This window comes from Cynocephalus volans, chromosome 1 (genome assembly GCF_027409185.1).
Source record: "Cynocephalus volans isolate mCynVol1 chromosome 1, mCynVol1.pri, whole genome shotgun sequence".
NCBI classification, from domain to species: domain Eukaryota; kingdom Metazoa; phylum Chordata; class Mammalia; order Dermoptera; family Cynocephalidae; genus Cynocephalus; species Cynocephalus volans.
In genome coordinates, this window is record NC_084460.1 from 77873264 (window position 1) to 77898260 (window position 24997).

The window sequence follows — 24997 nt, forward strand, 5'->3', positions numbered from 1 at the left end:
AATTTAGTCATAAAAAAGTGTGTAATTGCAGAACCAGTTACTATTGTCACTGTTAATCATGGAACTGAATTTGTTTTTCCATTTTTTTATTGTGGTAAAATATATATAACATAAGGATTGCCATTTTAGGCATTTTAAACATACAATTGCATGGGATTAATTACATTCACAATGCTGTGCAGCCACCACCTCAATCTATTTCTAAAACTTCTTTGTCATCCAAAACATAAACTCTGTACCCATTAAGCAATAACTTCTCATTATTCCTTCCCCCCCAGGGTTTAGTAACCTCTAATCTACTTCTGTCTCTGAAATTTTTTGGAACTGAAAGTTCATTGTTGCTAAGATGGTCATGTTACTTGAGAGAGTTTACCATCTACCTTTGTCCTGTTATTTAGCACTCAGTATATATAAGGTGACATTAAATCATCACTGTGCAGAGATTGGGATAAGAATACCATGGGGTACAAAACTCTGTGCTTTGGACTGTCTTGTATTATCTATGCTTATTATATTTCTGCACCCATGCCAGAAAACCTTCAAGAACCCTGGAAAGTAGGGGTCCTGGATGCTCTTATAAAAATGACTTCAGTTACGGTAATTTTCTTTTTCCCCAGGGAATTGGTATGCCTTGGTACAAATATATATAAATTTTCATCTAAATAGTATTTTGAAAAAGACTTTGGCTTTCTTTTAGGATAAATTAGCCAAATAATATTAGTATGTTTAATTTAATTGATCATTGAGTTGTTTACTTAAATCTGTGCAAAGCAGAGGGAGACAAAAAATTCTTGCTGATTTAAGAGTACACATCTAAAGACTATATATTGTGATAAGGATAAAAGAAATGATTTGTCTGAAAGGAAAATTTGGGGGATTGTTAAATAACTTAATTGTATTTGACATTTCTGAGGAAACATAGCCACATATATTTTGTTAAGACTTACATGCATATATTAATTACGTTTTTACATTTTGATGTATGTTTAATACCCTTACTATTTTAATGTCATTCTCTTTTTAAGTGTTTTTCATACTTTTAGCTTCAGGAACTCTTTACATTCTTTGAGTTATTGAGAACCTCAAAGAGCTTTTTATGGGGGTTATATTTATCAATAATAACTGCATTGAAAACTAACCTCATTAGAAATTAATTCACTTAATGATAGTGGTGATAATGATAATGATAATAATAATCCCATTACCAATGAACACAACTGATATATTTTTAAAAATAGGAAAAAATTAGTTACAATCGTGGGGCATTGTTTTTCATTTTTGCAGATCTTTTTAATGTCTTTCTTTATGGAAGTTAGCTGGGTTCTTACATCTGCTTTTGCATTTAGTCTGTTGTGGTATCACATGTCATGTAGTGTCTAAAAAACTTCACTGTATACTCATGAGGGAATTAGATTTTTAAAAAGGCAGAAAGAGTCATAGTATTATGCAAACTCTCTGAACGTGTCTCAGAGACCCACAGAGGTTCCAAGACCACACTTTGAGACGTATTTTCAATCCTAAATTGCTGGATTTTAGATTTTATGTGACAATGCTGGAATATGAACTCATATCTACCACCTTGAAAATACAATGGTCCTTCTGTCAAAACATGCTACTATCTGGAGGCCTTATGGATGATAGCGACAATAGGAAACCTCAGGGAGAAGACAGCAGCAGACAATAAATGAGCAGAGCAGAGAGAGCTATGCGTGCTGTTTGAGAAAGAACTGCCTACTGTTTTATGCAGAAGAGACAACAGATTTCTGAAACTAGATATCTGAGCCATCTTCTGCTGAAAGTCCAAAGTTTGCTGAATCATCCCTGGCCTGCATTTTTTCTGTTAATTGCTTTTGTCTCACCTGGTTCACTGGAAAATACAGGAAAAATTGAATGAGCAAGTGTCAGTCCTACAGAGAAACTATGCTATCTTCCCCGAATAGCTCATAAATCTTTAGACTTCAGAGCGATTAATGCTTATTTCCTCATCAATATGAGCACATCCCGAAAACGTGCAACTGTGGAATTTGACTTTTACCTTCTTAAATGCAAAATAAAATTAAGATATTGCACATCTAAAATAGGATTGATCTTATGCTTTTGCTTCTATATGTATTATGTATATCCATGCAATTAGAAACAAAATATTGAGAGAGAATTATTTTAATGATTACGCTAGTGGTTGACCAGCTTCTACTTGTCTAAGGAATAACTCTTTTGTTATTGTCATGACTAAATTACAGTAACTTAAGTGATTCAGAGGAGTTAATTTTTAAATATATGTCACAGAAGCAAGCATCACAGTTCTTAAAAATAATAATATTAATATATAAATAAATTTTTTAAGAAGGTTATTTCCCCTCCACCAAAAGAAGCATCACAGTTCTTGATAAAATGGTGTGGAAAAAATTTAATACTCTGTAGTTACACATTCAAATTGTAGACAGTGTAAGGTAGGGGAAAAAGCATGAACTTTTAAGCTAATCAGATCTTAGAGCATTTACTTAATCCTTTTGTAGCTCATTTTCTTCAGCTGCAAACTGAGAAATCTAATTAACATATTGCAGGGTTACTATGAGAATAGGAGGGCATGTGTTCCAAAACATCATTTATAAATATTTAGAATGGTAGCTGATTACTATTTAATAGAGAGGTAGTCAGTATCTATTCTATTCTCACAGGAGCTATGAGAGATGAGGAGCCCAAACTCTTTTTATAAAAGTTAATTTTAAAAGTGACACATTTACTAAATTAAAAGGATCTTTCACTGTGATTATCTTCAACTAGCAATGAAACTGTTCAAGAATATTTTAATACATATTAATAATTGAAAAGCTAAAATTTATTGGACACTTACAATGTGCCTTGCCCTATTTTAATTTCCTTAAAAGTATTACGACTACATTTTGAAGGGGTCACTATTATTATTCTCATTTTATAGAGAAGGAAAATGAGGCATGAGAAGTAAATAAACTGAAGTCATGCAGTTAGTAAGTTGAAGAACTGGGAATCAAACCAGGACAGTCTAGGAGGTCTCTGAGGCACCCTTTACCTCTAATGTTCTACATTTACACAAGTGGAAGAAATGTTTGAGGAACAATTTGCCAGTTATTTTATGAAAGATGTATGGAAGAGAGAAACTCTTGAGTTAGGTACGTTATTTATAAAGTGGGGCATTTTGAATGACAATTCTTTTTGATGACATTTTATTCTATTGGCAAATAAAACATAACATCACTATTTTTGGAAATGACACTCTTTCATTGCCCCATGATGTGGACAATGGACACCCTCTGTTTACCTCTAAGCCCCTCTCCAAGTATTAACCTTATCGCAGACCTGACTATAGCATGTAGAGTTTGGAGTTTTTGTTTCTTCTTTTGTTTGTTTCTTTGTTAAAATAAATAAAATAAAGTGACTATGGCTAATTAAAGGAAATGACAATAATGACTGTGATGATAATAATGTTAATAAATGAAAATTAGAAGTTTTGTGTAAGATTTTGGACACTCATAGAATTGAAGGAAAGTTGAAGTTCTAGTCTCTAGAGAAGTCAGTAACATCAAAGAAGTCAGTAGCCAGAAATAAATAATACTAAATAATTGCACTCTGCAGAATGCGATTGTGAATATAATTCATCTTTGACTGTTCTCATCCTTTTTCTCTCTCTGCTTAAGAACCGATTTCCAGAGAGAGTAAACTAAGCCTAGTTTGACTTTATTTCTCACCTCTTGACTCATGAATCGTCTCCGTGGTCAACTGGCCCATCAAAGGCTTCAACTGGTAGAGAAGTAGTCGTTCTCTAAAGTGAGCTAGGACACTGTTGCCAAAAGAAGGGGTTTTTATGTCTACTTAGCCTGTAAAGACAACAGGTGTCTCCCACAGAGAACTTTGCATTATCTCTCAGACCTTGCCTATTTCAAAGCCCCAAAGGAAAATATATCTTAGGAACTGGGCGTGACTATCTGCTTTACAAATACCTGATATATATATATATGTATGTGCATTGGTGTATATTCCTATGTATGTGTGTATTTGTGTTTTAAGTTGAAAGCCTAATGGCAATTTAAAGTAACTTAATAGTGGCACTGGTGTGTGAACATACCATGTCAACTAGCACGTCACTGTTCATTTATTATTCCTCATTCAACTGTCATTTTTCAAGTTCAAAGTTAAGTTATTCCTATCACAGAACTTTTTTTGTTTTCTCTAGCACTTAATAATTTCTCTTTTCTCCCATTTATATATATATATATATATATATATATATATTGCTTATGAATGTTCATGAGATACAGGCCGATTATCCCCCCTTGTGCCCTAGATGTGATGGCCAGATCCATACTGGCAGTATGCCCATTGTCACAAATTGCATTTGTACCCCGTGTCCCCCACTCTATTATCCCCAACATCCCTCCCCCTCTCCCCTTTTACCCCCACTCCACTTTGTATCCCTAGGTATGTTCTCTCCCTCTGCAAGTCCAATGCACCACTATGGTCTTTCTTTCCTTCTTTCTTTCTCTCCTAGCTCCCACATATGATTGAGCACATATGGTATTTATCCCTTTGTGCTTTGCTTATTTCAGTCAACATAAGTTTCTCCAAGCTCATCCATGTTGTTGGGAATGGGAGAAGTTCATTCTTTTTTATGGCAAAGTAGTATTCCATGGTATATATATACCACATTTTCCTTATCCAATCATCCATCAATGGACATTTATGTTGGTTCCATGTCTTAGCTATTGTGAACACAGCTGCAATGAACATGGGGGTGCAGGTATCCCTTTGACATGATGATTTCTGTTACTCTGGGTATATACCTAGAAGTGGGATTGCTGGATTGTATGGAAGATCTATCTGTAGTTGTTTGAGAAACCTCCATATTGTTTCCCATAGTGGTTGTACTAATTTACAGTCCCACCAACAGTGTAGGGGTGTTCCCTTCTTTCCACTTCCTCTCCAGCATTTACGATTCACCGTCTTTTTTATTATAGCCAGTCTAACTGGGGTGAGGTGATATCTCAGTGTGGTTTTAATTTGTATTTCCCTGATGACTAATGATGTTGAGCATTTTTCATGTACCTGTTGGGCATTTGTATGTCTTCCTTTGAAAAATGTCTATTCAGCTCCTTTGTCCATTTTTTAAATTGGGTTATTTGAGTTTTTACTGTGTAATTGCTTGAGTTCTTTGTATGTTATGGATATTAATCCCTTGTTGGTCTTTTTAAAAAAAACATAATTTAGTAATAACTTACATAGAGAGGAACATATTAACACTGGCCTAGAAAAACAGGCTTAAATCTTGCTTTGCCAGTTACTAGCTGCTTAACTTTGATCAGATGATCTTTAACACCTGGTAAATCTTAGCATCTCAGACAAGTATAATAAATGCTCTGTAACGTTCTAGTGCCACACTGTATTACAGGATTCCTTTCATGTGAACTATTTAGTGACAAGTTACAAAGCTGTTAGAAAATTTGCTAGAAATACTAAAGAGAGCTTTATTTCAATGGCATTAAAAAAAATAGGCTTTTCCTCCAAGTGATTTTAAGGAAAAGAAAAGGAGCCTATTTATAGTTGGAAAAAAAAAAATGGAAATTCAGGCTATTAGTAATGTGGTAACCAGATGTCTTTTAAAATTTTTAAATTGAGTGAACAATAAAATAAAATAAAATATTGGGATTCTGCATAAAAAAATACAAGATCCGTTATTTCTCGGATAATTTTTTCAGATAAAAGTCTACAATTAAGAAATAGCTAGACCATGTATGTGGGGGAACGATATGGGAAGTATCTGCACTTTCTGCTCAATTTCTCTGTAAAACCAAAATTGCTATAAAAATAAAGAAAAAAAAATAACTAGACCAACATAAAATACACTGCCAGTAAACTGATGGCTTTAAATAAGATTATTCTTATTCTCAACACTATAAACTTAATACTTCTCCAACATAATAATACATGTGTTGGTATATGCAATAAAACTACAGTGTTATTATATTATTTACTCTTCCTTTTTTTATCACCTCTTTATATACATTTGATGTTACTAAAAATCAAAATGTTCAATGTTTTAAATTTCGTTTTGTTTTGGCAGGCTATATTATTTGAAAATATAGGTCTTATTAGACATGAAGAATTTTTTTTCACATTAATGAAAGTGGATTTTACAAAACCAGTTTCAGATGAAAACATTACAGTGACTGACACAACCTTTATGGACATTCCAGTACGTTTGTACTTGCCAAAATGGAAGTCAAAAAGACAGAGACCAGCTATAATTTTTCTTCACGGTGGTGCATTTGTCTTGGGAAGTTGCAGTAAGTGCATTTTATTTACATGTGTGTGTTTGCCTGGGGAAGTTGTACTAAGTGCATTTTATTTGTGTGTGTGTTGCACATTATATATATTTATAGTAAAATATATTATGCACATGTATATATATAAAAAGATCAGAACATTTGATAATGTAGTAGTTATTTTGTAAGCTTGTGCATATATCTTAGCAGAAAGAAAGAAGACTATATCAATCATGGTTCATACATATTTCTTCATATGCAGTTTGGCAAATAAAATCATAAAAATATTAAATAAGATTTTTGTTTAAAAAACTTTATTATGAAATGAACTTATATTGACAGCAGAGAATGGGACATTCAAGTAGTAAATTTAAAATTTAAATTTTAAATTACTGAAGGACCTGAGTTCAGGTTCAGAAAAACTGAACTGAACTAGATGTTTTAAATGTTAAATCAGAAATGGTGCGATTTGTAGCTACCACATAACTATGAAAGTTGTCAGAGTCAACATGTTAAAACAAAAATAAAATAATAGCCTCGACCAAAAGAGCCAGGGAAGGCTATGAACGGTGGGTTCTCATGCATGAATGCCGGATCACAAAAATTATCACAAAGGGCTCTGCAAAACCACAACCTTGCACAAAGGTCATCGCAGCTTACACCAAAAATACTTCTGCCAGGACATCCGCTCAGAAGCAGACGCAGTGGGCTGTCTGTCCAACCTTGGACTGACATCACCCATCTTACTGATCCTTGTAGCCAAGGATAATTATCCCCAAACAATTATGCAATCCTCCATCATTTTTCCTTTAAAACCCTTTGTCTTCTTTTACCTCCCTGAATACGCACATAGATGTCCTATGGCGCACATATTTTCATTGCAATGCCCTATTCCCAAATAAAACTTTTTCTTCGAGCCTTGTCTCTATAATTTTTTAAACTTGAACATACATGTGTCAGAGTGGAATAGAAACTTGATTCACCATGGAAAGATTAACAGCCCCTAGAATGACAGCGTGCAGTACCCACAACTTGGGGCCCCTTGAGCCCCCATTTCCATCAGTTGCTTTTTTCCCCCCAGGTGACTCGCTCTCAGACTGAACCCCCATTGTTATTTTTCCTCCTTTGGTTGAGTTCAGTGTTATTTGGGAACTTTTCGCTCTGAGACCTCGTTGGAGGAGTCTTTTCCACTTTAAAACCAAAACAAATACAAACAGAACGGATTCTCTGTCTTTACACTTCATGCGTGTTTGTGTTCCCCGGTATTTCCTTCTTTAGGTTTTGATTCTTCATGCTCTCTCATTTCGTCCTCTATACTTTTCAACCTTATCCCATACACCCATGCTACTGACTTCCGACTCTGGGTCTCCATCTATAACAACGTTACTAAATTTCAGGTTAATGTATATATATAAAACTTCTGACTATTCTAGTACATCTGGATGAATCATAGATTAGTTGAGCTTAACACAATCAAACAGAATTTATCATCTCTATCTTCCAACAATTCAGAAAAATAAACAACAATAATGCTAAATACCTTATAAGCCAAAAAATGCTCCTCAGTTTGTGTTCTGCCAGTAAATGGTCACAATGGAAAATTACATATTGTCCCCTAGCTTCCACATTTAATAACAAGTTCTGGCCTAAATATCAGTACTTCCTGAATATCTCCTTCTTTCTGTCCACATTCAAGGAAATTATCCTTTAAATTCTTTTCTAATGCTTCTTCTCAGCTTATTCATCACCATTTCCTCATCTATGCCACCCCCCTTCTGAATTCTGTTCTTTAATAGGCAACTCCGATTATATAAATTATTACTAAATTTTTTGGTAATATCCACCACGACTTGTTGAAAAACAAATCCTAAGTATAGCATTAAGTTCTGACACCTATATTCCTATTTTCCTACACTGTCTCACTTTCTACCCCTTCTCTTCTCTAAATTCTTATTTCAAATGTATTTAACTACAATTATTTCCCTGAAATCTCTGTGAATTCTCATGAGTATTTCTCTTTGAATATACTTTTTTTCTGCAATAACCTTCCCTGTTTGATAGCAGTCATCGAATCTTTGATCTTTGAATCTCTAGTATCTAGCAGGGTGACTTCCACATAATGAATGCCCAATTAAAGCCTTTTCAATAAATGAATATATATTGAATGATTAAAAGGAATTTTGGCATTGATTTTTAATGGGATTTTAGCACAAAATTTCACTCAATCCTTTTTCTCTTTTCTCTCATAATTAATTTATATAAGGAATTAGAATGGTAAGAATATCCTGTCCCTGATTTAGACAAAAACATAAATTGTCACTTCTATTCAGAAAGATAACTTAAAGTTTATTTACATGTTTATTAAATATGAATGTGTTCATATAATTATTATCTGATACTTTAGTAAGAAAGAAGTTCATTTTGTTTTGATTACACTAAGAAGTATGAGGGCACTTCAAAAAATTTGTGGACAAATAGAATTGAAAGACAGTATGAATCTTTCCATGAACTTTTTGAAGAGCTTTTCATGTCATCTGGCATTAGATTAATATCTCCTTATTGAAGAGGACAATGATATTGACTAGAAGTTCCTGAAAAAGTAAACCATTGTTGGGCCTCTGAATATATGAAAATCACAATGCTGGATATATTATGCTTAGCTTAATTCCAGAGTTTTGACCTATTCTAACCAGATACAGTTGTATGGAAAACCATGGTAATGAGTGTTTCAGTTTTAGTGAGCCAAGACATTCACTTTCTTCCTTCCTCTTCTTAGTTCTGCAAATATGGAGATACAATAGGATTCAAACAGGGGACAGCTAAAATATTGTGTCTATTACTAAAAAAGCTTTGGAGAATGTATCCTTGTGTGTTAATAATGGGTCACCCTTGAGTTAGACACTTACCCAGTATGGTTTCTAGCAATACTGCACAACCACAGCCTCCTCCTAATGAAACGTGCCACAGAAAGGAGCAGAGCACAATGTATCTGGGCTGTCCTTGGTGAGTGATGCCCCTTTAAAGTATGCAATGTAGTGAAACTGGAAGGAGTGTTCTGCCTGCAAACAAATGGGTGAACAGGGCATGCCAAGTTTCTTCTCCCATTGTTGCCAATCAGATGTCCTCTCGTTGATTTTGGTTAGGAATGATTTAGTAGGTGGAGGATTGAGACAGTTTTGTTTTGTGGACAAGAGGTCCTTTCCACATGATAACAGAAGTGGGGATTATAGGGATTCCACCAATTAATCACGATCCATATTTCTATCACATTTGACAAGTGTGGGTGTTTTTTATTGGTCTTCATTTACAGGGTACACCTTTGTATTTATTTCTCTCATTTCAGAGCAGACACCTTATGACATCCTGAATAGATGCACGGCAAAGAAACTTGATGCTGTCGTTGTGGGAGTGGAGTAAGATAATTATTTTTTAAAAAATACTATGATCCTTGTCCTCGCAAAATAGATTTGATTTCCAAAGCAAGTCACCCAAACCTCGAAAATGACTTGGATCATAAATATTTGTGGTTTATATTAATAACTTTTATTAGCATGATAATACTCATGCCTCCTCAAAGGAAGCCAATCTCTGCCATTATAGAGACCTCTCAGAGAGGCACCACAGGGTGAATATCTTTGGCAACACAACTGTGATAATTTCTAGGAACATAAAACTCATATCCTAGAAGGACCTAGTTTAATCTCCATGTGATATACCTGGAAAGAAGGAGCTTAGTTACCCATTACACATTTGAAATGTTGAGTTTTGGTTGAGCTGGTAATAAAAAGATGAATTTTAGGTGGAGGAACATCAGGTGACAAATGTTGGAACTGTCTGAGAATTTCAAGTCTTTCTCAAAATGAGAGATATTAGTAGCTCTCACAATTTTTTCCTGAATTTCCAAAAATATACCAGAAAGACTAGTAAGTGTCCAATACTTTCTGTCTTATTCAGGTGTACTCTATACTACTAAAACCATCATCCTCAGGATAAAATATTTTTTCCATCCCTCCTGTCAATTCCAGGGTGCAGAAATATACTTAGAGACTTCTAGCCTGATGCTGGAAAGAGAACAGAGGGTAATTTCTTGTGAGAACCTAAAGGGGTCAAATAGAATACACAAGTAGAATACAATGCTGTTCTACTCATTATGGATGCATTACAGCAACCAGAAGAATCCCTTATGTTTTCAGAGATATTTCTAATTTATACTAATTAGGATGCTCTACTTTTCACTCTATAGTTTTAACAAAACATACAACGTTATCATTTTAAACATACTCTTAAAATGGTTACATATGTTATACCCAGTTTAAGAATCTTATCAATTATTTATATTTGTCATTCTTATATTTTAGAAACAGAACACAATATAATAAAATTTCTAGGATCATCTGGCCAACATGTAATGCTTAGTATTGAGATATAAATCATTCACTAATTCTAATTATAGATATTATGATTACTACCATAGTTAGCAATAAAAAATAAGACAGTCAAATAGAGGTGTGCTCCTATTTTGGAAGACAATGTTTGTGTGGGTATATATACATATATATATATATGCACATTAAAAGATGCTGTAATAATTCATCTTACAAACAAACAATGTCTAAGGAAGACCCTTTGCTATACTTAAATATTATTTATATTTCAAAGCTTTTATTTTGAATCAAGTTTCCAGGTAGTGCTCATAACATGAAATAGGACACAAGTGTAGAATTTGGACCTAAATAAATATCTAACATAAGATACCTACAAATCATTTGCTTTTTCACATTTTTTTGTTTTTAAAATCTCTTGGGCACTCCCAAGAATGGTTCTGAAAATTTTCAATCCCAAAAGTACAGGCAGCAAAAGCAAAAATAGGCAAATGGGATTACATCAAACTTAAAAGCTTCTGCACAGCAAAGGAAACAATTAACAGTGTACAGAGACAACCTACAGATTGGGAGAAAGTATTTACAAACCATACATCAGATAAAAAGTTAATATCCAAAACATACAAGGAGCTCAAACAGCTCAATAGCAAAAACCCCCCAAAAAACCCAGTTAAAAATTGGGCAAGGGACCTGAATAGACTTTTCTCAAGGGAAGACACATTCATGACCAACATACCTATGAAAAAATGCTAAGCATTGATAATTAGGGAAATGCAAATTAAAACCACAATAAGATATCATCTCACACCTTTCATAATGGCTATTGTCAAAAAAGACAAAAAATAACTTTTGAGGATGTGGAGAAAAGGGAACCCTTGTACACTGTTGGTGGCAATGTGAATTAGTATAGCCATTATGGAAAACTGTATGGAGTTTCCTCAGAAAAAAAACTACCTGAAAAATAGAATTACCATATGATCCAGCAACCCCACTTTGGGGTATTTACCCAAATGATTTGAAATCAGTTTGTCAAAGAGATGTCTGCACTGCATGTTCATTGCAGCAGTATTCACAATAGCCAAATTATGGAAATGTTCATTGACGGATGAATGGATAAAGAAAATGAAGTATATATATATATATAATGTATATATATAAATATAATATATATTATATATAATATTATATATATGTAATATATTATAATATATAAAGTGTATATATATATATATATATATATATATATATATATATATAATGGAATACTATTCAGCATTAAAAAAGAAGGAAATCCTGTTATTTGGGACTGCATAGATAAACTGGGAGGACATTACGCCAAGTGAAATAAGCTTGGCACAGAAAGACAAATAGCACATGTTCTCACTTATACGTAGAATCTAAAACAATCAAACTCAGAGATGCCAAGAGTAGAATGGTGATCACAGAGGCTGAGAGGTGGGAGGCATGGGGAGATGGTAGTCAAAGTGTACAGACAGCAGGAATATGGGGTGTTTTTTTGATGTTCTATTGCACAGCATGGTGAATATAATTGGTAGAGTACTGTACATTTCAAAATTGCTAAGAGAGTACATTTCAAATGTGCTTACCACATAAAATATTAAGTATTTTGGGTGATGGATATCCTATCTAGCTCGATTTCATTATTCCATATTGTATTCATAAATCACAACATCATTCTTTATCCCATAAATTCGTACAGTTACAAATTGTCAATCTACAATTTAAAAAAATTGTTTTGAGACACCGACTACTTTGAGAATCTGATGAATGCTACACAGCATCTCGCCTAGTGATTGCTCTTCCCTGAAAATTTTACATGCAATTTTATGAGGGTGAAGACACATCCTTCTCTCTCACATCTCCCCATAGAACCAACACTTAAAAATCTTTATGTCAGAATCTACTTTTTATTTTAAAACAGAAGTTAGTAGTAAGCCCAGGTTTAATTGATGAAATTAAATATTCAAAGTTGGTTAAATTGAGAGATACAGTCATGCATACTTAACAACAGGGATACATTGTGAGAAAAGCATCATTAGGTGATTTGATTGTTGTGGGAACATCACAGAGTGTACTTAAACAAACCTAGTGGTATAGCCTAATACACACCTAGGCTATATGGTATAGCCATTATAATATTATGGGACCACCATGGTGTATGTGGTTTGTCATTGGATATATATATACACACACACACACACACACACACACATTGGATATATACTGTACTTGGATATATACTACCTAAGTTTAATCATAATGCTTTGTTGATTTTTTTTTCCCTGAAGCTATAGACTATCTCCTCAATATCAGTTCCCCATTCCCTTTGAAGATACCATTTCTGTGGTCAAGTTTTTTCTACAGGATGAAATTCTTGCAAAATATGGAGTGGATCCCACCCGAATCTGTATTTCAGGCGATAGTTCTGGGGGTTCTTTGGCAGCCTCAGTGACTCAACTGGTATGTTTTATGTGTTATATATTTTATAACACACACATACTATAATTCTAACACAAAACAATCATTTTATTTCAGTTACAATATTTGTATTGGTCTTATATTTTAAACCGAAGTGGCAAAAACAAACAACTTTATGTTCTTTTTGCATAATTGTATCTTAGATAGATGTGGCTTTAAAGGCATTGAGGGGGGACACTAAATGTAATGGTAAATAAGTCTCTTATTTACCCCACAAATTTTAAGAAAAATACAACAATGTCTAAGAACTTATAATATATGACATTGAATATGACAGGGGGTTTGTTGCTCTCCTTGGGTAAATCATGAAGTCTGCCAAGCATTTGGGATGATTGCAATCCATGTTTTAAACCCTGAAAAATGTCATAAGATAACATTTGGGCCATGTGTCATGCTTTTATAGAAGAATGACAACTGTGACAAAAGAGAAAATTGGACTATGTTAAAGCCCTTGCTGTGTGTAGTTAAATAATAACTGACCAAGTAAATTATGTATTTGAAAAATGAATTCAGTTCAATACATAATTCACACCCCCAAAACTCTTTTTTTATGGAAGAAAATTAACATAAGCCAAGGGATACTCTTTTCAATATATATCATGTTGTTCTTATTTAAGAAAAATAAAATAAAATAAAACCACCATGAATGATGAGGATTTCTTGGCATCCCATTTAGCATGTAAAAGGAGGAACATGAATCTAAATTCTGTTCCTCTCTTCATGATCTGAAAGTCCCTCTGGGTCTTTAGCTTTGAGAAAAAAATGTATCTTAAAGCAGACGAGGCAAAGTGGGGTGTTGGTCATGATTTAAAACCTTCTCTATCTGCAGCAACAAATTGAGAAAGGGAGAGGGGACAGGGGAAGAACTGTCCACAAAGAGGTGAAGGCACATGATGTGTAGGAGAACTTTGCAACAAGCAGAGCAGTGTGGGGAATGAAGTGAGGGGTTAAATGCTTATGTGCTATTATTGTTTGTGTGCAAGAGCTCTCTATATAATAATTTTAAAGTACATATATTTAGTTTTTCGAGATGATTCCAGTAACATCAATAATATTCACTGCCCTTCTCTAAACTAGACATTTCACATTTTAAGATAACTTTGCCTCCCATTATTAAACCATCATAAAATTATGATTAAATTAACATAAATTTTTAATCTATCAACCCATACAAAGCTCATAAAATGGCAAAAAAAATTCAGGCATTATTGTCTTAATGTTCTGTTTAATGGGAACATCATCACACAAATAGAGGCTCTGAGAAGAATAAAATGAAAAGTTTTTATTATCATACTTCCAAATTAGGAAGTGGCTTTTCTAAAAAAAAAAAATAGCCAGGAGCTCAAAAGATGTGTACTCCTTAGTTTTAGATAAGCACTAAACTTATTATTACCAAAATCTGTTGGGAATTATAGTGCGGAGAAATTCTCAGGGCCTGCCCTGCTTCCTTACTGTCTTACTGCCTGAAGATAGATGTTCAGAAATAGAACAACTTGATGCTTAATGCTTGGGAGGAATATTTGCCAAATGAGTTTTACCAATTTGTTTAGATACTAGAAATGTAGATAAGTGTCTGCTTTATTCCATTCCCACATGCAGTACATAATTATAAATATTTACAATAATCTCATTTTTTAACACAGGTAAAGGGATATTTATTCCACTATGGTTTTAATGTACATTTCTTTCATTACCAGTAAAAAAAAAAAATATTTTTTTACTGGCAATATAAAAATTATAAATGATTTTATTTCTTCAGTAAGTTCTCTATACATGGTCATTCTTGTGATGAGATATTGACCGTTGTTTGCAATTTATTTTGGTGAGTGTTCATCCTTTACATGGCAATGGGCTTATGTTTTTTTAAAATTTTCTTTATTTTTTTACATTTAGAAAATTTTAAATTTTTAAAATTTTGGTAAAATTTGGTTATGATTTTTATTTATTATTCCTATTAAGTTTCAAAAGACTTTCTGTTTTAGAAATTTGATAAAATAATTATTATAATATAGAGTATATATTTCTTATCTATATATGTCTACATATGATCTGTTCTACCTCTAAAATTATTAATACACCAGTACCTCTGTGTTACTCACATTATGGTCTTTGATATGCTTTAATATCTTATGAAACTGATTTTAATTATTATTCTTATTTTAATTTGACATTTACTATAGCTTTTCACCTGCCAAATCCCATCAGACTCCACCTAGGTCTTGTCAAACAAAAGTGGAACCAAGCCAATGGTTAGGTTAGAACATAAACATTTTTAGGAAAGATAATTATTTTCCATTGCCTCTAGGAATAATACTAAATATAGTTAGTATTTATTGAACACTTACCACATTCCTGGTACTCTTCATTAGCATCACCTCATTTTCACCACGCAAAGATTCTATGCATTGACTAATATTATCCCCATTTTAGAGATCAGGAAACTGAGACTTTGAAAGGTTAGGCAAATTAATCATAAAATTAATACATGCACACCCAGGACTCAAACTGATATAGGAGGTGCTCAGTTTCCGTGGGTTTGGGTTTCAGGACACACCTCTGTGTTTCAAACCACTCCCCAGGATCTCAAGCCCCTCCTCTTTGCCCTCCCCTAGGGGAGAGTTACTGTTGCTAGTTAGACCCATTTCTAGCACCAACATGGGGTGATTGAGATCAGGACAGGCTGACTTATGCAAATTCAGTAGCTGAGTGTATGCTCAGTAAAAGGAATTTATACCAGCTTATATGATCCCAGTGACCAAACAGTGGAAGGGGATTTGTCCTTTGAATGACCTTCCACTAGAGGTGCTGAAGAGCACAGAATATTCTTGAATAGGCCTGGTGCATGTGATGGGATTTGACCAGTGGACATGCGCTACAAAGAAACCAACTGAGCATGTGAAAGACTATGTGACATAGCAGGGAACCACCCTTTAATTGAATACTCATTAGATAACATGAATATATATTCGATAGTGAAACTATAGAAGCTGAATCATGGCAGGAGGTGGGGCTGTTACTCACTCTCCTGGAGCCAGTCCACACTCTGCCTGCGGAGCACATATTTCTTTCTTTTTGTATCAAGCTTACTGTCAGCAAGTGGCTGCTCACTCTCTTGAGCCAGCCTGCACTCTGTACTAAACTTTAAATGTGTATTTCTCACGTTTGTATTTGACTTGGTATGGGCCCTGCTCAGTCTCAGGAGCTAGGCTGCACTCTCTCTGTGGAATCTGTATCTCTTATTCATTGCATTAAACCTGTTCTCACTTTCCACTGTGACTCTGCTCGTGAATTCTTTCCTGTGGTGAAGTCAAGAACCTGGTAAGAGGACAGGATGGGTTGAGGATGACTATTGGACCTCCCAGCCCATTCCTCTGGCATCAAAACTAACATATGAAGGACTCCAAAGCCTGTACTTTCAAACACTGGGTGATACTGCCTTTCAGTCTCTTCCCCGCTGTGAGGTTGTATGCTGGACTTCAATATCCTATCATCATGAGTATGCTTTTGAATGTGAGACTGTTTTCATGCCCTGCTTCAGGGACACAGAGTGGAATGTGAGATTGCTTGGGAGAAGTAGGAAGCAGGGATGGGAAGGATGAATCCGTAGGTAGAGAAGATGGAGTCATCACGGCAGTAGTTTGATGGTACTGAGCACCCTAGGAAGCCCCAGGTGAAAGTCCTCTAGCACTCAGCGTGGGTTGAGTGTGTGTGTCCTGGGATAAAGCCAAAATACTTCTCTCACCAGGATTCATTCATGGTAGCCCATTGTTTAAGCACTGTCAGACTTTCTTCATGCTGGAATAAATGGGAGGGGCCAGGGAGCCAATGGGAAAGGGAAATTAGTGGGGGCAGGAACTCAATTGGATATTCTAGATGAAAAAGAGAAGAACTGGTCATTAAGGTGAGAAAGATTTCTCACTAGGTCAAATACTGAATGAATATTTTGTGTGCGTCTCTCTTTCCATGGCTGTACGTGGCAGGGTAAGACTTGGAGAACTTTGAATACTACATGCCCAAACCACCGGATAAATGCAAGATGCATTTGTACATCAGTGCTAAGGTCCATAGGTGGAGTAGAGAAGGCTCAGGGATTGTGAGGTACTTGATTCAGGGAATAAAATATAGTTCTTCAAAAGGACGTCTAGCTCAGAAAAGAGCTATGTCCAGGTGGATGACCTCAGAGCCCTTTGAAACATGAGAGCATGTTCAGTATTGCTTCAGATGTTCGGCAGCATTGTAAACACCAGCTGCAGGTGTCCGTGGAAGCTATCACATTGAAAGACCAGTAAAGGCAACGGGAGCAGTTGAATGCTACAGACCCCTCTGAGCAGAAATTAAAGTCATAGAGCAGCACTTACCAGCACGTTGCATCTGCACCCATATCCCCCTCCGGGGTGGGGCCACAGGCTTCTGAGTGTGGAGTTAAAGGAGAGATGAAAAACAGTCTGAGGCAAAATAGAACCAAAAGTCAGTCAGGGGAAAAACCAAAAACTAAAACCACCCAATCTAAAGAGGTCAATGGAAGGTGGCAACCAGGTGCTATGAAGTTATGGGATAGTAAGTACAGATATCAAGATTATTAAGAAAATTATTAGCATGTTAAGGACATAGAGCGTAGATCATGTTCATGAGATGCATATACGAGTACTTTTAAAAGGAAAAGATATATGTATATGTGTGTATATATATATATATATAAATGCAATTGGTGTATTAAAGGTATCAGACCAACTTGTACTTTCTCTTTAAGATGTAGTTTCTGAAAATTTTTAACTAGCTGCCAGCTGATCATCATACACCTCACATTCTCTCTCAGCACCTATGTCTAATCAGAAAGTACTAATCATTCTAATTTTTAATATCTCACAGATCTTCCCTTCTTCATTCCTATTGCTTTAATTCATTCCTCACAATCTCTTTCCAGGTCTGTGGCAAAGGATTTTCAACAGATTTACTACACTCCAGTCATAAGATGCAAGCTTCTATCAGGACACAGAAGGCCTGTCTTAACCTGGCCCTAAAAGCTGCTTTCAATCTCAGATACTGGGGAGCTGGACAAATTACTAGTGAGGCCAGTGCCAAATGAAAATGCAGGGTCCCTTCTATAAAAAGCAAGAAAAGTTGCTTTTAAAGGTACTAATACATGAAGCTTTTTCCTTTATTTATCTTTATTTTTTTAACTTGTAAAGCATAATAGAGGTAATTACCATCTAGGTACAGAAATATATAATTTCAATTTATTATTATGAATTTTGCAGCTCATACTTAGGTGATGCCAGTTTTAAATGCAAATACAAGCACATTTAACTCATATGCAGAATCACTGGCGTTTTGTAGCTTATACACGCATGTGTATTTTGTTCTTACAGAGGAATGGAAATACATATAAAATTGTTTATTTCACTATAGATATGCGAACATTCTACTAACACTCTCTACATTCAGCTTACTGATGAATAAGAAAGGATTGAAAATAAAAAGAACTGTGATTAGCCTCATCTTTATCTCTCTTTCTATGTAATCATTTTCACTGTAAGTGGTTGGCTCATACAGGGAACATGAGTAAGAAAGGATATGATGGAATTTATTGGTTGTTCTCATTTCTTCTGTATTTAAAGTCAGTTCTGATTTTAAAAACAAACAAAAAGAAAAATATATATAAAGTGAGTTCTAGTTGCAGTGAAATGCTAGGCCCCTTGAGGCTATCAACACCTGTGCTTATTTAGCAACAGACATGGTGATAGGGAGTGTGGGCACAGATTCCGTAGTCCATGATGCATGGGAGTGAGGAAAGATTCAAAGAGAATAAAAGTAAAGTATGTTGTGCAAAACACTTATCAATTGGGAATTTTATATGCAAACAGGGTAGAAAAACATATGCTATCTCTTCTGCTCATGTGCACACTCCATTGTCTTATCAGACTTTAATTATGAAGCACAAGTGAAAAGATGAAATTATTAAGAATTTCCAGATTGTGACTGCTAAGCGCTTAATGAAGTATGGGGTTCTTCTGAAAGCAGGAGGTCTCAGGTGACTGGGTGACTACACTTGGCACATGCACTGGAAGCCAACTCTACGGGGGGGGGAGGGGATTAAACTTTACTTTAGTGTTAGTAAACCAGTTTTTTGATCACACTAATCTAGAAAGTATGATTAACAACTAATATAAAGAGTTAGAGACTAAAATTGGGTTGGTTCAATAGGGTGGAGCATTTATATTAAAGTTGAATTGCATAATATTCACGTGTTATAACTGGAGTGCTCTGGGAACTTTCTGAGTAAGGACAGGTTGTCTTGAATGCAGCCCTAGGTCTTATTTCCTGAGTTACTAAAAGGTCCTAATTATAGAGACAAAATAATGAATTGTACAATTTCAGTTTTCTCCCAAACAGCAAGAGTAAGATTATGACATGCTGGATCTGATCTCTTGACCTTTTTGACCTTGTATTTTGGTTTCTATTTGTTTCCAAAGTAATCACATCCCTAGTTTAATAAATCATTTCCTTTCACTCAGACACATCCTGCTTGTCCATGAGGCAAGAAACACATATCCATTCGTTTGATGTCCATGCCCACTTTCAACACTCTCCGTTCTCTCTTCAGTACTGTGTCGTCCAACACCACTGCTTCTTTCTTCCCATATGTTCTGATTAGCCTGTCCTCTGAGTTCATATGGCACTAGGATAAATGAATGAAGCCATACATTCCTCAGTAATCAAGGGTTAAAGGGTTACTGGAGGAACCTACTTGCCATATGCCTGATACGACTTTTTCAATATTGTTTTCTGGTTACAGGACAGTGTCCTGCTATCCTGTTTAAAGAATAGAAAGCTGAATAACAATATTAATTCATCCATCCTTCCATTTTTCTCAGTATATTTATTATAAGTTATGTAATATGTATTTTCCATATGTAATATATATGCTATATAATACTAATAAATTATAGAAAATATAATATAAATATTAATAAATATATAACACATAAAATTAATATATTTCCCATATAGATAGTGGGGAAAATAGAAGTACAGTGGACAGATAGAGAGACATTACAATGAATCAAGCATAGTGTCAGGATTAATGGAATTCAAAATCTATTGGAAAGAATAAGAGGTACTACCTTGGGCATAACACTGCATATAGTTTTAAGGCATAACACTACATATACTTTTTAAGATAGAAATTAAAATTGGCCTGAAAAAGACTGAGATAAATTGATCTGTGAGTTTAGAAAGGGAAGTGATTATTTTGATCAAGTACTTATAAGTACAACCATACATATACATGTTTATGGGTAAAATTTAAATATGTACTAAAATACATAAAAAGATTTATGCCAGACTGATAACATGGTGGCTGTGGCTGGTGTGAAACTGCCAACTTTAGATGATTTGAGAGCTTGTTCTTTACCAGTTTATTGAGGAAGATTGAATCTGGCCTGAGTCTTGAAAGAAGCCAGAGGAATAGGGAAGAACATTGGGTGCTGGGTCAGCAGGTGACATAAGGGAGGCCTTAGGGATATTAAGATTGAAGCATTTGGACAAAATAAATTGGCATATTAGAAAAGGAGATTATGGCAAATTATTTGGCATGCCAGAGAAGAATATTAAGGACATATAATGGAGTGATTAAAAAAAAAAACTACCTAGAGAACTCAGCTCAGCTACCATTCTGTAGCAGCCCGGGGGTGCCGAAGCCAGCACTGCTCCTACCCTGCAGTGGGCCCTCTCCCTGCCGTCTTCCATGTGGTGGTTCCTGAGCCTTGGATCCTACTTTGCCAGCCACCATCAGTGTCACAAGCATGCCCTGGCTTGACTGTTGCCACCTCTACCACTCTATTGCTCTGGAGAGAACACTGAAGCTCTACCCCTGCCTCCTAGAAAAACAATCTAGAAATAACTTGAATCATTGTAGACACTATTTATTCCGTTCTTCCTTCCCAAGTTCAGAAAATATTTTAGTCGAAGAGATGGGGGTTAACCATCCTTAGGCAACTGAAGTTCTTTACTTCCAAGGTTCTGACACCAGGTCTGGTGTTGGGCAGAGGGATCTCTGTGTTTGTAAAGAGTTTAACACCCACAAAGTAGCTTTTTGTTGTTAGTTACAGCCTTCCTACAAAGCACAGATGTGACCTCATCAAAGGAATTCAGATGTGAAAAGCAGAGGTTTTGGTGACCATTTTCCCCTTCTAACACCCTGGAGATTATCACGTGCTTCAGGTTAGGTTTAGAGCTTGCAATCTGTCTGACTTGCCCCATGATGGGACTTTCATTTCTGCTCCTAAGGGTGCCAAAGTCCCAGGTAATTCACGCATTGGAAAGCCTCCTATAAATGTCCCCTCAAGTGAAGAAGGACCCCTAATGGAAGGTCCAGGCCATCAGAGCATCTCTGAGGGATTTGGCATATGGCTTACAAGAGCCTCTTAGGACATTAGGAAGCACTGCTCTGGGGCTTGTAATAAAGGAAGGTGATTTTACTGAGTGTTTAGAGAGAAGGAAAGACATTCTTATCATCTAAGCATAGTGGCTTCAGCACGGTGGCATTGGCAGAGAAAGGGACACCAGTGGCTCAAAACATAACATATAGTGGTAGTGACACTTACATGCCACCTTCATCTTGCCCATGCGTTCTCCCCGTTATCCTTTCTCTTTAAGCTAACATCTTCATCTCCTGGTGCTGCTTCTTGTTTCTTTTTATTTAAAGCTTGAGGAGTTGTGCAACTTCTACTGAGAAAGCCATAGTTCTTGCTTTTTATTCCCAAAACTTCTATGGACTTCACTTAACTTCTAAGTTTCTTCTATATTTCAATGTAACTTGGAAAGGAAAAAGATTGAATGCCTGTCCCTGTATGCCTCTAGAACCAGCATAGTCTGCTAACTCATCTTTTGAGATCACTTCTGCTACCAGCCTGAGAAGACATCAGTTGAATCTCTCTGCCTAATTTTTGTTTCTGTAGTCACTGTTGTTTCTTATGCTCCACTTATGAGATGATCTAGTTTGTTTAGTAGATTATCTGTCTGAGAGTACTGGTGAAGAATCAAGGGCTTGGGAGAGATTCTGTTAGGGAACTTTATCTTTCCTCATTTTATTTTTGAATTCGTGGGACCTACTGTACATTGTGCATTTTGGAGTTGGTCAAATATAATTTGCAGTTATGGTGTGCTACTGAGATTTTAATGAAATTATCTCATTTGGTATAAGTGAGCTACTTGACTGAGGGTTTGCCTTTGAGAAGCACCCTCCAGATTCCAAACTTTTATGTGCAATGGCAGCAAATATACCCATTTGTCCAGATGTCATTGTTGCAGAAGCTGGCTTGTAGCTTGGCAATTGCTCCTGGGAAGTTAATTCTATGTTCTCTGCTATAGTATGTAGGATTATAGAAGAAAAGGAGAGGGAAATGTACGGTGGTTCTTCTCACCCCATAACTGAGCCCTCAGTATGCTTCACATCTCTGTTAAGAAAGAGAGGCTGCAAATACACTCTTCCATATCTTTTCCTGCTCTTCAACTTTTTATAAATTACTCTCCTTACTTTCTACCACACTACACTATTTTGTCCTGAAGGTGAATTGCTTATTAGAAATATTTCTTTTGGTACATTTCCTTTTAAATTTGGTTAATATGTGAGTTTGGGCATTGATATTTTATTATTATACTTATTCTTTTCTCTCAGGTTACTTTAGGTCAAAAAATGATTTTTAAATATAGATAATTTGCCATCTTCCCTAGAAATCTCATTATATTTCTACTTGGCAGTTATATGTGAATAAATGTGTGTGTGTGATTACTAATGAAAGTGAAATGACACATTTTCATGTTCCTAATATAATTTGTAAGTATTATAAGAGTAATCATTAGGTACTGTGCCAGTTTTATAACTTTATTTCTCTCATAACTACTCATGTGATTGAAGTAAGGACTCTCACTACTTAGTTTGAAGGCCATTGACTCATTCACATTTTATTATATATATTTTTAGCTACGGAATGATCCAGAATTCAAAAATAAAATTAAGGCACAAGCTTTAATTTACCCTGGCTTACAGGGAGCTGATACCTTCGTGCCGTCTCACCAAGAATATGAACGTGGTCCGATTTTGTCAAGGGATATGATGATTAAACTTGGATGCCTATATTTGACTAAAGATAAAGATCTGCCCCAGGCAATGAAAAAAAACCAACATATGCCTCAGGGATCAAGACATCTGTTCAAGTTTGTTAACTGGAGTATCCTCCTTCCTGAGAAATATAGAAAGAACCATGTTTATACTGAACCCATCCTTGGAAACCTTAACTCTTCGTATCCGGAACTTTTGGATTCTAGGATATCACCTTTGTTAGTTGATGATTCCCAGTTGCAAAATTTGCCATTAACTTATATTGTCACCTGTGAACATGATGTCCTGAGAGACGATGCACTGATGTATGTCACACGACTTCAAAATGTTGGAGTTAAAGTTGCTCATGACCATATGGAGGATGGAATCCACGGAGCTCTATCATTCATGTCATCACCATTTTATTTAAAACTAGGCATTAGAATAAAAAATAAGTATATGAATTGGTTAGAAGAAAATCTATAAATATATAAATAGTACATATAATTAGTATTATAATTCAAAGGTTATATTTTGATGTTCTTTGGGTTCAATGGCCAGAATGATGATATGAGTTTTGGATAAACCTACGTTAAATGAGCATAAAGATTACTATATACCTTTGAACAAATTACTTAATTTCCTAATTTTAGAGTTTGCTAAAATGAAGACATTTGCTGTATTACTCCCAGTAAGTATTATTTATTCTGATTGTTAAGCTCTAAATATGCACCAGTAATATTAAAGCATAAAAAGTGAGTGTGGTTATAGGCAAAATAGGCATGACAATTCCCAGGCCGTGATAGCAATGGTAGTGGTGAGTGAGGAGAAAGTTTAAGGAAGGAAAACTGCAATGGCATTTGTGTGGGGTACCACTACATTATATTGCATTCATTTTTGTAAATTAGGCTTGGTCTATATGTTAACTGGATCTGCTCAATGTAAATTCTGTTTGTGTTTTTTTCATTCACTTAATTCAAAGGTTAACATCTGAACTGTATATTATTCATACTGTCTAAACATTTAACCCTTACTCAAACTTTTAGCAACATCGACTGCAAAGGAAGGCAGATTTAGTGCATTGATTGCTATCTACTGATTATTATTCTAAGAAGCTGCCTAGCCAACTGTACATGGCAGTCAGAAATATTTATTCTATTGTTTTGAATTTCTAGAGTGAATCTTTTACCCTCACAGGGGCTACAAAGCTAGCAAGATATTTAGCGGATGATTTCCAGATCTTCGGGCTTCCTTGCAGTGATATCACACTAATGTCAGCCTATGCCAGTCTCACAACTAAAATTCATTCCCATTAGAGGGTATCACAAGCAAAGTCTAATTTTCTGAGGTCCTTTTGATGCTGCTGTTCGCATGGTGGTGTTTTCTCTATTTTGTGTCTTTTCTTAATGGTGAGTAAATTTGGTGCTATTTAAGTTTCATTGTATTTTGTGAGTTTGATTAATAATCCAATTCCAAGAAATCCATGTTTGTTTGGGTTTTTTTTTTGTCTGCAGATCGATCATTTGCTTTTTGGTTATCTCGACAATAATCTGTTTACCAATTTTAAGCTGATTTCACCATATAAGGCTCTTCTGTAATATTCAAACAGATAGTGCATCAGCTTCAGGAAGTGTTGATTAATATGTTCTCTTTGCTATTAGTTGCCCCATGATATGTGTGATAGTATAACATCTTATGCAACAATCATCTGGAGTTTT

The 24997-nt window shown here is 35.2% G+C and overlaps 1 protein-coding gene across 1 annotated transcript; it reads left to right on the forward strand.

Annotated features, from left to right (window-relative positions):
• Positions 1-459: 459 nt before the first annotated feature.
• LOC134362881 (arylacetamide deacetylase-like 2) lies at positions 460-23765 on the forward strand. Its single transcript, XM_063078263.1, has 5 exons — positions 460-597; positions 6095-6317; positions 9640-9709; positions 12988-13159; positions 23163-23765. Exons 1-5 carry the CDS (start codon positions 460-462, stop codon positions 23763-23765), a joined length of 1206 nt encoding a protein of 401 aa, XP_062934333.1.
• The last annotated feature ends 1232 nt before the right edge of the window (positions 23766-24997 follow it).

Bases quoted from the DNA above. Each gene is read 5' to 3' on its own strand.
- LOC134362881 (XM_063078263.1), top strand. From the start codon at position 460: ATGGGGTACAAAACTCTGTGCTTTGGACTGTCTTGTATTATCTATGCT. The intron at 6,318-9,639 runs GTAAGTGCATTT...CTCTCATTTCAG, and splicing joins ATTTGTCTTGGGAAGTTGCA to AGCAGACACCTTATGACATC. The intron at 13,160-23,162 runs GTATGTTTTATG...ATATATTTTTAG, and splicing joins CAGCCTCAGTGACTCAACTG to CTACGGAATGATCCAGAATT.